General features: G+C 40.2%; 1 protein-coding gene across 1 annotated transcript in view; it reads right to left on the reverse strand.

Moving 5' to 3' along the window:
- lrrk1 (leucine-rich repeat kinase 1) overlaps nucleotides 1–12,592 on the reverse strand; it is a 64,725-nt gene that overhangs the window by 6,761 nt on the left and 45,372 nt on the right. Inside the window, exons 25-35 of the mRNA XM_015054068.1 lie at nucleotides 11,748–12,006; nucleotides 9,891–10,060; nucleotides 8,283–8,480; nucleotides 8,055–8,194; nucleotides 7,840–7,977; nucleotides 6,862–7,056; nucleotides 4,858–5,009; nucleotides 3,321–3,438; nucleotides 3,113–3,229; nucleotides 735–932; nucleotides 403–617 (exon numbers count right to left, since the gene is read on the reverse strand). Coding sequence (XP_014909554.1) covers nucleotides 403–617; nucleotides 735–932; nucleotides 3,113–3,229; nucleotides 3,321–3,438; nucleotides 4,858–5,009; nucleotides 6,862–7,056; nucleotides 7,840–7,977; nucleotides 8,055–8,194; nucleotides 8,283–8,480; nucleotides 9,891–10,060; nucleotides 11,748–12,006 — 1,900 coding nt within the window. The remainder of the gene's footprint in view (nucleotides 1–402; nucleotides 618–734; nucleotides 933–3,112; nucleotides 3,230–3,320; nucleotides 3,439–4,857; nucleotides 5,010–6,861; nucleotides 7,057–7,839; nucleotides 7,978–8,054; nucleotides 8,195–8,282; nucleotides 8,481–9,890; nucleotides 10,061–11,747; nucleotides 12,007–12,592) is intronic.

The following is a 12,592-nucleotide window of genomic DNA, read 5'->3' on the forward strand; positions in this document are numbered from 1 at the left end:
CTAGCGTATAGTTTCTGGGCTTATCTGGCAGTTAATGTAATCCGGACAGAATCCTGTGATTTATTGACATGTGAGCCATTCCAACCATAACTCTTTAAAAATAACTTATAATTTCTGAAGAGGTTGTTTTATGCAATTATGTTTCATTTTAGCACAATTTCAGATATTTATGATGTGCTGTATGCTTACAAGAGTTATCTTAAACTGTAAATGAGAAAATGAAAACCCAACAGAGTCTGAATTCACAAAAAACAGAACTCCAAAGTAAATTTCAAGAGTCTATTTCAGCAAGAAATGACCATCAAAAGTTGACCATCTGCTTAGATTAATATAGCTTATAAGGACATTTTGTTGACCACTGGTTGCTGCCTCTGTGACCCAAATGGGTTGATTAACACCTACCAGTAGGTGGCACACAGCTCATATGAGGCGGCGTAGTACAGCTTGAGCGTGTTGCTGTGGTCATCCAGCGTCCACACAGCTTCCTCTCCACACAGACTGAAGCTAGTGGTCATGCTCACTATGGACGATGGAGCCTTGTACGGTTCCAGCCTTCGCACTGCCTGGAGACTGCTGGTGTCAATGACCAGCAGGCCTGGGCCGTTAGAGAACCAGAGCTGGAAAACACACACAAGAAACTATCAGTTTAACTCCAGGAGTGGAAAACACAAACTATATGATGAGCTCCAGGATCTGAACCATGATAAAGAGGGAAAATGTGGCTTCATGGTCACCTGAGAGCCGCTACTGAGCAGAGCCATGCTCCGGACGGGGTAGGGCCTCTGCCTCGGGTCAGAGTCCTTCAGGCCAAATACGGTCTTGTTTAAGGTGTGTGAACAAAGGTACATCTCTCCATCCAGAGGAAGGTCGTCCACCAAGGTGTAGACAGCCACCAAACCGTCAGACATCCCAGCAAACACCTTGGCCAGGCTCTGGGTAGAGAAGGAAAACATCTCTGTTTACCATATTAGGAAATATATTCATGCACATTGTCTAGTACTTTTAGGGAAGTACGTCATTTTTAAATTTGTTATTCCTGTGTTATCTTCCCGTTTTGTTTTGTCAATCAACTTAAAGGGGTGGATATTTACAACACATAGTTTATGTTAAATATTTTGATTTAATTCTCATTATTTTGCAGAAATCAGTTTCTTTCCTTCCCATTTCTTCATTTATTTAACCAGCAGCACACAATGTCCTGGTTACACAAAAGTAAGAAAATTAAAACAAATATATAAGTTTAAAACAAATTGCAAAACAGATTAAAAGCAATGACATTAATTAATACAATCACGTTGGGTGTTTTTAAGAACCGCTTGAAAAAATTCCAATGAAATAAGATCCAACATGTTAGTTCAGACTGGAGCTGATTCCATGCTGTAGGAGTCACAACACTGAATAACTGCTTCCCTTTTTCTGTTTGAACATGTGGACCAGGCAAGAGAAAAATGTTGTGGAGCAGAATACAAACCCATAAAGGTATGAGAAGGAGGTGGTGTGTGTGAGACATTACTCTGACCCCTTAAGGAAGGTGGGAGGTGCTAAGGTATTCTGATCAGTTGGGTATTTAGGGCATTCACTTTATTTATGTCAAACAGGAACATATATCATAGTGCACACAGCATTCAACATCAAGCACTCATGGTGAACAACAGATTGTTTCACTTTGGTTACATTCTGATCCAAAGTCAGCAGTAAAGTGTAACCAACTCATTGTTCATAATAGTGGGTTTATGTTTACTATCTTTGGCAGCAAAGCTCTCCTTCCTGTCCTTTGGAGCTCTAACTCATTAATGTCAGAAAATCTTATATATAAAATAAGTATGAACATCCAGGAGAGTTTTTCATGAACAGAGCTTCTGCATGAGAACCAGGACAGACCGCCTGTGGGTGTTCGGATGTTGTGTCCTGTTATCATCGCCTCAGCACAGACAGGGTAATGCAGCAGTTTCTTTTCTTTTGCCATTTAAACAGTTTTGTCAAAAGGAGTGTTTCCATTAACTTTTTTAAATGTGCATTTTGAAGTATTGCATTAGGAAAGTTTGATGGAAATGATTAACTTCAAAATAAAATTCGAACATCCTAGATTTCACAAAACCATTTTTATGCTAGCTGAGCTGGGTTTTGGTTTTTCCAATAAAGAGTTAATGCACCAAAGGAGAGATGAAAACATATCAGCCAAATAAGTTCTGCTGTAGCAAACTTTCACATACACTGCCAGGTCTGTGCCTTACCAGGCACAGACCTGGTAAAGCATAGACATTATGCCTTACAGTCAGACATTTTTCATCTCTGAAAAATGTCTGACTGTAAACCTTCAGTTTGGAGGGAAAGACTCTTTCTGTTGTTTTCAAGTGTCCTCAACCTCTACTTCCTGTTTGTTTAGGAAGTAGAGGTTTACAAATTATGATTTGCCTGGCCTGGTTGATTCTAACCAGTAGATGAAAACATGGCTAATTTGCAGGTTTTTTTGTTGTTTTTTTGTTTTTCCTATTTTGTTGTCTTAAAAACCAGGCAGGTTGTACAGTAATGGTTTATTGACTAAAAATACATCCAGGTGGCCAATGTGCAATTCTGGTCTCTTCAGAGGGCAACCCTCCAGCTTAGAAAGAGTTTACTACTTCTAGAGTCTCATGTTAGTATCTTATGGCAGAAAGAAGCCCCAAAGCTTCCTCTCCTTATGCAGGGAAAGGAAGAAAAACTTTTTTTTTTTTTTTTTGCAAAAATAGGGTGGATATATTTTCTTCCATGGTATTTTGATATTAGTGGAGAAAAAAACGTCAGTTTCCAACGACAAAAAAACTTGCTCCAAGAAAGATTTCCAGTAAAACCAAATGCATCTGAAGAACTACTTAAACTGTCACTTTTTTATGATATCTATATATAAAATATGTCAGAAACTGGTTCTTTATCATTTTTAGCCAAGGTCATCTGAGTCACTGTGGTGTGTCCAAAGACCCACTTGTGGCTCTGGAGCCGCAGGTTGGAGACCACTGGTTTGCTTATTATGGGCCATTTGGCCAACATGTTTGGGCCAGCTAAGAGGAACACAGATGAGCTGTGTATTTGTGTGTGTTTGTGTGTATTTGTGTCTGCTGCCTTTGGAACTGACTTGCTCTGCAGCTGGAACGTGGAACAGACAGGTGACCACAGCTGGACAGGACAGGCGTTTCTGAGGCTGACTGAGGGGACACATGTCCTTCAGGCTGTAGACAAACACCTCCTGCTCCTTTCAGATAAGAACAGAAAGAGTCAGCCCAAATCCTACATTGATTAAACTCCAAAACACATATAAATATTAGTGTTATTATTGTTCATACCTCAGTAGCTATCCATAGAGAATTTTGCATTTTCATCTGGCAGCTGATCCTGTTGCCAGGACAACACATCCTCTTTACATCCACCTGGCCCTTCTCCACATTCACAACACTGTAGTTTCTGCACAATGCATGGGAAACCATCAAGACTTTAAGACCAAACAATCAGAAGCACCAAATATAATCCAGAGTTTGATCCATTCAACACGTTGGGACCAGCTGTGTGTTTGGTGCACACACACTCCTAGAACTAGCAAAACACTGCAGCTTATTGAGAGACTGCAAAGGTTTTCTGCCCCAAAATAAAGACTTGCCCAGTCACCTTGAGTCTGTAGTGAGGAACCAGACTACCACTGATCACACTGTGGAGTTCCAGCAGCTCAGAATGAACCTACTTGAGGTTACAGATAGTAGACAACAATCTAGTTTTTACTCCTTTCTTTATCCAGGATGATGATAGTGAGGGGACAACGGACAACTGCATGTGGACATAAAGCTGCTTTCATTGCACATTTTAAATTCTCAATAGCAGCCAAGAAAACAAATTTTTCACAATGAATATCAGTCAGTATTTTATCCACCAAGTGAGACAAAAAATGTTCTGATGAAAAACAGTCATTATGGGAAATGTTCCCTCTTTACAGAAATTTCATGTATTTTAAGCTTATTGGATGTTCTTCAGTGTAAATTGTGTTAAACATCTTCTGGCTCACCAAACTTTAAAAGCTTGACCTGCAGATACTGTCAAACCTGAGCAATATCTGTGAAACAATGCAAACTAATTTTTAACTGCTCTTTAACAAAGAGTTCAGAGCATTGCTCTCCAATAACACAGAAAGAAGTTTGTCGCTAGTTGCTATTTTGAAAATAAAAAAGTTGCTAGAGAGGTCTGAAAAGTTGCTAAGAAAAGCAACAAAATTGCTAAGTTGGAAACAGTGAGAGGACTTTTGTTAGCCACATATGTTCAGATGTGACCTGGAGGGCGGCTCTGTCAGGCGGCCCTCTGTAAGGCAGAGCAGGAGGGGACAGCGGCTAACTGTCAGCTTTTTGGAGGAAGATAAGATTGGTTTCTCATTGAAGTATCGACTGATCTCCCAAAACTACGGAAATGTGCCGACCAATCCGTGAACCCTTACTAGAAGCCAAAAACAGTTTGTTCTGCAGCCAAAACCTTTGACCATATATGTACATGGATACACTTTCCAGTGTAGTCAATAGAAAGATTAATTTGTTGGTAAATCTCATCATGTTGCTGTCTCTATCTGTTAAATGAGGGAATAAAATGTAATGAGTGTGTTTGGCTTCAGTCATGCCATGCTCACTGTTGGGTCAGTATTTAAAATATAAGGATTAAATTAAAATAACAGTCATTTCATGATAATATTGTTGTCAGATTAGAAGTCTCAGTACAAGGCCAATATTTTTGAGAGTTTGGTATCACAATGTTCTTTAACGATTTAATGCTTTGCTTGATTAAAAGCATGGAGTGAACATTTGATTTCCAGAGCAGTGAAGAGGAGACATCTAAACGGAGACAAACCTGTCCTCATTGTCTCCGTGCCAGAAGACAGCGCTGCATCCCTGTAGCTGGGACAAGAAGAGCTGCGACTGGCTGTCGCAGGACAACAGATACCTAAGGCAGGGGAAGCTGGGCTCCTCCATCTGTCTCACACACCGCAGTGCCACTGGCCTCTAAACACACACACACACGCAATATGGTTGAACATATTAATTTAAGCATTTTATCTGTTAGTGCTTTCAGAACACCCATGAATGCTTTATAGGATAAAAACAAAATAAAAGAGAGAAACGAGATATTTTCAGGAACCTCTGTTTTCAAAATAGTTTGCACAATTACTGTACTGTACATCCCTGGTGCAGCCCACACATGGACCAAACAGTTTTGTTTTACATCCAAGCTCATTCATGCATTCTCACAGCTACAGTAGACGGCAAAAGAAACGACAACGCTAAGCTGACTGAAATCCTTTTATATGTGTAAGAAAAATGATTCTCAAATACTGGACTTCTAGGAACTGTCCTAAAGTAGAGGACTGGTACACTGAAGTTCTCGTGATACTCCCCTTGGAAAAACTGACTATATCTGGCTCTATGCTTACTAAAAATTGTGGTTCTCATGATTAATAGCTTTTATAGTTTTATAATTAAAAATAAAAGCAGCTCCTAATTAGCAGGGAGTGACATTAAGTGTTAGTTCCTCAGAAGTATTGCACATTTGGAACTCTTCCTGCTTTACTTCCTCATTTTTTCATGCACCACATGTAGATATTTTAGTTTACATAATTACACCACAGTTTACTGCTGGGCAGTAAATACCTTAATAGTGACATCTTATATTTCGAAGAAAAAAACAATATAATACTTCCAGCATAACAGATTTCTTGGTCAAACTAAAGCTTATACAGAGGTGCTGTGGGATCATAGTTAGTAGGTTTTATGAAAGTTCACAAAGTTCTTGAAGACGGCCGGTCCTGATCATGGCCAGCTCCTCTCTGGTCTCTTGATCTGACAGGCAACTAGAGGGGTCCCACTATGTTATGGTCTATCAAGTCTGCTGTGGGCTAGAGTTGGAATTTGTGTTTAGGGGAGCAGGGTAAGTGGGGCTGAGAATTCAACACATAAAACTGAAGAGAGAAAGAGTGAGAAGAAAATCTGGATTCAGTTTGTAACAGAGACTGTATGATCCAAAAAATCAAACGCCAGAAAATGAGGATAAAATAAAAGTGATACTTTAATAAAACATGGCATGCTCCTTAAAGCCACAATAAGTAACTTTTCTGAAAATAAATAAATAAATAAAATTACATGTTTGTTAAAACTGTCACTATGTTGTGACAGAATACGAGTCAGAATCAGTGAAAAAATGAGGCTCCTCTGCTTTCTCCCTGTGGTCCAGCTGCCAGATGCTCAGTCCAAAGCAACCAATCAGAGCCAGGATGAGGGGCTTAGTGTTGTGAATCATCCTCATGTATTTGCTGCTCAATGTGCTAATGGCAGAGAAACAATTTACCATTCCAGGAAAATCGCTTATCTGCCATCTTCATTGAGCATGCTAATTAGCCTTAGCATTTGTGGGAAGCTCCAGTTGTGTAGAACCAGCTGCAGCATAGCAGAGAGCAAGGTGGAGGATATGAGCAGTGTGTATATGAGGAAGATTGACAGCGCTAAAACTTGTCTCCTGGCTCTGATTGGTTGTTTCTGATTGAGCAGTCTATTTCTGCAGATGGCAGTAGGAGCTAGATTTGCTTAATTTTTTTTTCATAGATTTTCTCATATCAAACTGTCACATCATAGTGACAATTTTAACAAATATGTATAAAACACATGATTTTTAATCAAAGTTACGTACTGCAGCATTACGTAACAAGTTCAGAAACTGTCTAAATATGAACCCCAACCTTGTATTTATTTTATAAATGGCCTGGTGTGTCCATGAAATGACATGTCAGTAATATGATGTGACATCACAGGATCTATGAAGACAACAAGACAAAAACCTTCAGCTTTTTGCTGATGGACTCACCTTCTCAGGCTTGGTGTCCCAGCACTCAGTCATCAGGGTGTGGAGGCTGTAGAACTGGACCTGCTCCAGACCGCCCAGCACCGGCCGGATGCCTCTGGAGAGCTTCCTGGCTATCTGGAGCTGGTGGTTCCCCAGAGCTGGCCTCCGCCCAGATAACAGCTCATACAGAACCATTCCATAGGAGAACATGTCCACCTGGATGGACGGGAGAGAGCAGAAAGCATTCAGCAGCGTTACAGTGGAAATGTCCAAATACAGGCCCAGGAACAACTGCAGCTGCTCTAGGAACAGAATATCACAACTCCACCCAAAAATGATCCAAACTTCTGGTAGATTCAGATTTAAAATCATTTCAGTCAAGCAAAAAGAGGAACAAATATTTTACCCTTGTTCATTTACTTTCATTAAAAAATACAATGTAGATTTATCAACAATCAGCAGATAAAATATTATTGGTTTATCCAAATTCATTCATGTGCTCCAAGTCGAAAGGCCTCCTTACCATCACCCCAATGTTTAGCTCCCTCCACCGATTCTGCATGAGCTTTAGGTCTGGGCTCCAAAACAATAATCAGAAGAAACATTTTGCTAAAACTAAGCCTAAATCTGCCACAGGTATGAAAAATATGTGAATATCATTATGTGTTGTACAGGGATTTCTTGTGATAGATAGACCAACATAATGTTTTCAATTTCTGTGAAATAATGTATGATCCCATTATTTAAAATTATTTTCATGCAAATAAAAATCTGAACAGTGTGTGGTACATGTATAGACCCCCAGCCTATAATTCATGTTTAATAAAGCATCTTTAGCAGAAGTTCATTGCAGTTTGTTTCTACCAGCTATAGAGACTGAAAGTCTGAATGATTTGTCCATTCAAGCACTACAGAACAATAAGACCAGCAGCTTGGCATAACTACATTATAAGCTGTAAAGATCAAAACCACAGTATTTGTAAGTGAAGTAATAAATACCTTCTCGTCGTACACAATGCCCGGTCGGACCTCGGGAGCCTGGTATCCTGGGGTTCCCTCGACTCCCAGCGCCCCCTCATGGAAGGATTGCCGAGAGATTCCATAATCAGACAGCTTAACGTTGATGGGATCCTGAACCTGAAGCAGCACAGTTTAATGAGCAGAAGCCCTCAGGCCTCCAGACGTGACGCTGGCGCAGGAAGCCGCATACACACCTCCAGGGACCACACCAGGATGTTGTCCGACTTCAGGTCACAGAAAATGATGTTCTTTCTGTGGAGGTAGGCCAGTCCTGCTGCAACCTGATACGCTACCTTAAAGGTTAACATGTGACCAAGAGGCATGTACTCTGAGCCTAGGCAAGAGACACAAAGTGTTCAAGTGAGAAAATGTTGGAGGCATTCTGAGGAAATGGGCAGACAGACGGTTGTAGGGGTGTTTGCCTTTATGCCTCTTCTCCAGCACTGTGTTGAGGCTGCCCAGAGGCGCTAGCTGCAGCGCGAAGCACAGGGGATGAATGCTGATGCCCACCAGAGCCACGATGCAGGGATGCTGCAGAGAATGCAACATGCTGGCCTCCTGACGGAACTCAGAGAAGCTGCGACACGCATTAACGAACTGCAGGTGCTTCACCATGGTGTCTGAGAGCCGAACGAGAGCTTGTTACTGTCATGTGTTTAATAAACTAAGGGATATTATAAAAGAAAACAGCAGCAGCTAACACGTTTTATCCATATTTCCACCATATAAAAAAAGTTAACACTATAAGGGTTAACTCTCATTGTTAGACTTCCTTTACCCACATCTTTGCAGAAAGATATGGGTAAAGGACATCTTTCTTTCTGCATAAAAAGATGTCCTTTACCCACTCATGACAAGCTGTTAGCATGTCATGACAGGTAGTCATACAGCAACAGTCTTCAGTCAGAGGCATCTTCAAATTCAAATGACTGCTACTGCAGATCCTTTCTGCTCACAACATCTTCATCACCAGCTACTTGGACGAATTGAATTATGACAACATTTAGTTTTTCTTTGGCATAAAAAAAGTACCTTTTGAATTTAATTGAATGAACTCTGACCTAAACTAAGGCCATTGAGGCATCATTCAGACGAAGTATTTTGGAAAATCCCTTGATACTGGCAGAAGCTGCTAAAGCAATCGTCCTTGAGGGATCTGTGTAAATGGATTTTCATTTTTGAAGTGGATACATTGCAGAGAAAAATCAAATCTAACCAGACACTGTGAGGCTCTGATACCAGGGGGCGATGCAAAGAATCCTGTGTGTTAATCCATGCTAAAACCGAACATTTTGACTTGTTAACTTGCAACTTTAGCATAACTGAACTTGGATTACAAAGCTGATATGAGAAAAAAGAATGGAGGATTCACAAAACTGATTACCCTAAAATCATAACCTTGCTTAGTAGTTCCACAGCAAATGTGGTGATGTCATAAACAAGAAAAACATTATAATGAATAGAGAAAAATGAACAACCTGAAAACTATAACATCGTCTGTATAAAAATATCTACGCAGCACCGGGAGTCAAAAGTACACAAAAAATTATTTAAGGGCTGGAAAGCTGGAATTTGCATGACATGTCCCCTTTAATAAATGAAATGTTTGATGTTGTAAATGTGACACTGAATATCTGAAATTAAAATTTGTTAGATAATCTAAACATTAATTTTGATGAAAACATTAGGAACTGAAAAAAATCTGAAAAGAAAAATACTTTAAGTGCTTTGTGTATTGGATTCTGTATCGACTGTTATTTCTACTCATTCATGTGAAGGAGGTCAAAGGTCAACAGAACATAAATTACTGTATTAACATAAGACAACATATTTGTAACTGAACATATGCTGGGTTTTATATAAAGGTTGTGAAGTAATCAACATGTCTAAACCTGGAGCTGCTTTACTAACTCTATGGCCGCTATAGCTAAGTTTACATTAAACATGTAAATTTGCCATTTTTATGTAAAATTATTCTCCAAACAGATGGGTTCTTTCATAAACAAAGCTATCACAGAAAGCTATTGCACCTGTATCGCTGGTGGCTGACAGCTGACGACATCTCTTAAAGTGGAAGAGCTTCACAGCAACCGGCTGGTCTCTGTATCTGGCTCTGTAGATGATGGTCCCACTGCCACCCTGACCGAGGATGTTCTGTTCCTCCTCACACAGCTCCAGCTGAGCCTTCTCCAGAAACAGCCTAACACACACACACACGTTTGTCTGGCTATCTTTGTGGGGACTTTCCATCAACTTCCATTCATTTCTACAGCCTAAAACTTACCTTTACCCTTTTCCTAACCCTAACCATCACATACCTAACCCTAACCAAAACTCAATTCATACCTTAGCCCTAAATCTGACCCCTGACCCAAAAACAGGGTTTCCCCTCGTGGGGACCAGGCTCCGGTCCCCACGAGGAGCAATTGGTCCCCACAACGTAGTACATGTCAGGAAAATCTATCGTCCCCACAAGGTATTACAAACAAACGCGCACGCACGCACGCACGCACGCACGCACGTGTTTGTCTGGCTATCTTTGTGGGGACTTTCCATTGGAAAGTCCCCACAATTCCACAATTTGGAAATTCCTTCAGTGTTTTAGTTCTGCATTGTAATATTATGTATAATGTGCAAGTGACCACCTGTTGCACAAATAGAACTATAAACCCTCCTTTACACATAACTGTGTTATGTCCATAGTGCATGTCCATCTGGGCAGATTACAGGAGTCCGCATTGGGGGTGATATGATTAATTGGATTAATCATGATAGATCAATGATTGAAATAATCATCAATCAATTAAGTAATTGATTAACTGCTAAGACTTAAAAAAAGAAAATTTCGCTGAAAGAACACACACAGAGCAGTAATTAAGATAAACTTTACAAAAAAAACCCATACACTTTCCATTAAAAAAAACTTTGTATATATGATCTAACTAGAATTTTTCAAGTGTCAATTTTAACTTAAAAAAATACTATCAAGCACCTTTTGTGGTCCAATTATAACTACTCAACATGTCAGCCCTGCTCTGTACTGATGTTCAGTCCAGAAACACCTGAGCTTCTCATGTTGATATTAGGAGGATGTTTAAGCTGCAGATGCTTCCTTTGCTACAAAGTGCTTACTAAAGAAATGCTGTTATTATATTTTAGGCAATAAAATGTTTATTTTCTTATATAAGAAAGAAATTGAAGTATTTCTTTATTAGCATTTTATGTATGCAATGCATTTTTTAATACTTTATAAAAAATTTTTTATCTAACTTATTGATTAATCGTCAGAATAATCACTTACTAAAGTAATGCTCAGCTGCAGCTCTGCTGTGCATGTTTTCAGAACATGCTGCAGTGATTACAGAACCAGAAATGTGTGCTGTTTGTCTGGGCCACTCATGCATGTGCTAACGGGCATTTCCCTTTTCCCATTAACACCTGGCTGAGCTGTGAGTCATGATGTTCATCAAGCAAACATTAATGGTACCTTTAGCTGCACTTTAGGTGCAACTAAACTTTGACTTGAATCAAGTTGCGACAGTCAGGGATGATGTTTATGTTACGGATGAGCCCATAATTACCCAGTCAGTATTGTGCTGTTTAAAGTAAACGAATAGGTGTCAATCTACTACAACCCTGTAAAAAGCATCAGGAGAACAGAAGGAATACAAGCTATTCCTGACAACTTCTATTGATCATAGAACCTATCATTGAAACAACCTGTCTTCCACTGAAAATCAATAAACTCATTTAATACTGTTACTAATAAGAGACTTTATATTTGACTCATTTAAAGTCCTGATGCTATGTTTAGTGAATTCCCTCAACATGGGATCAACAGTCCAAAAGTCTCCAGTGTATGGCGTTGTTTAATGAAAGCGGTTTACCGTGCCGGGAAGTCGGTCATGAACAGTTCTGGGACCAGTTCCTGCAGAGGGATTGACTGCTCCGGATGCTGAGGACAGACGATGTGTTCCTGTTCCACAGCCGCCAGCACACAGTCCTCCATGTTGAAGTAATGAACCTCAGCTTCTCTTCTTTTGCCGTCCTCTGCCTGCTCCTGCTGCTGGTCCCTCGGGGCACACAGGGAGCAAGGCACATACTGCTCAATGAGGAGACTCCCATCACTCTGGGTGCCTGTCAAAGCTAGAGAAGGGACAGGAAGACAAAGCAATATTTACTTGTTTTAATGGATGCAAAAGCAACACTACGCTAAATAACCAGGAGCAGCACCCCTCCTGGTGGCAGCATGTTAGAGCAGTTCTGTTAAGTTGTTTCTGATTGGTTGCCGTTTGGCCAGTGCCTTTGGTTCTGGATGCTGAGCAGCTGGGAGGATTTTTGCTCTTACTTTTTAACTTTCGGAGAGTCGCTATGGTATGTAACCATGGCAACAAGGTAAGGCTTTTACTACTGGAAGCAGCTGATTAGCATCAAGAAAGCTAAAAAAAAAAAAAGTAAAAACAGAACAATGTCTTGCATGTAATGGATTGCTGCCAGGCAGTTCTTCACACAAGGTGTAGGTGAATCCTACTAGTCAGTGGCATTTGTACACCTGCAGCACTGGCTGGAGTTCACACATGCTGGGATCAACACTACGATTCAGTGAAGATCAGCATAGATCAGCATAGAGAAGAGATCAGAGAGTGAGCCAATCACTGGACATTTCTCTCCTGGCTTTCAGACAGAAGCAGAACGGTTCCATGTGAGAAGCATTAAATCTGAGAGCGAGAAG

This window comes from Poecilia latipinna, unplaced genomic scaffold (assembly GCF_001443285.1).
Source record: "Poecilia latipinna isolate Pla-1442-1.1 unplaced genomic scaffold, P_latipinna-1.0 Scaffold1227, whole genome shotgun sequence".
Classification (NCBI taxonomy): domain Eukaryota; kingdom Metazoa; phylum Chordata; class Actinopteri; order Cyprinodontiformes; family Poeciliidae; genus Poecilia; species Poecilia latipinna.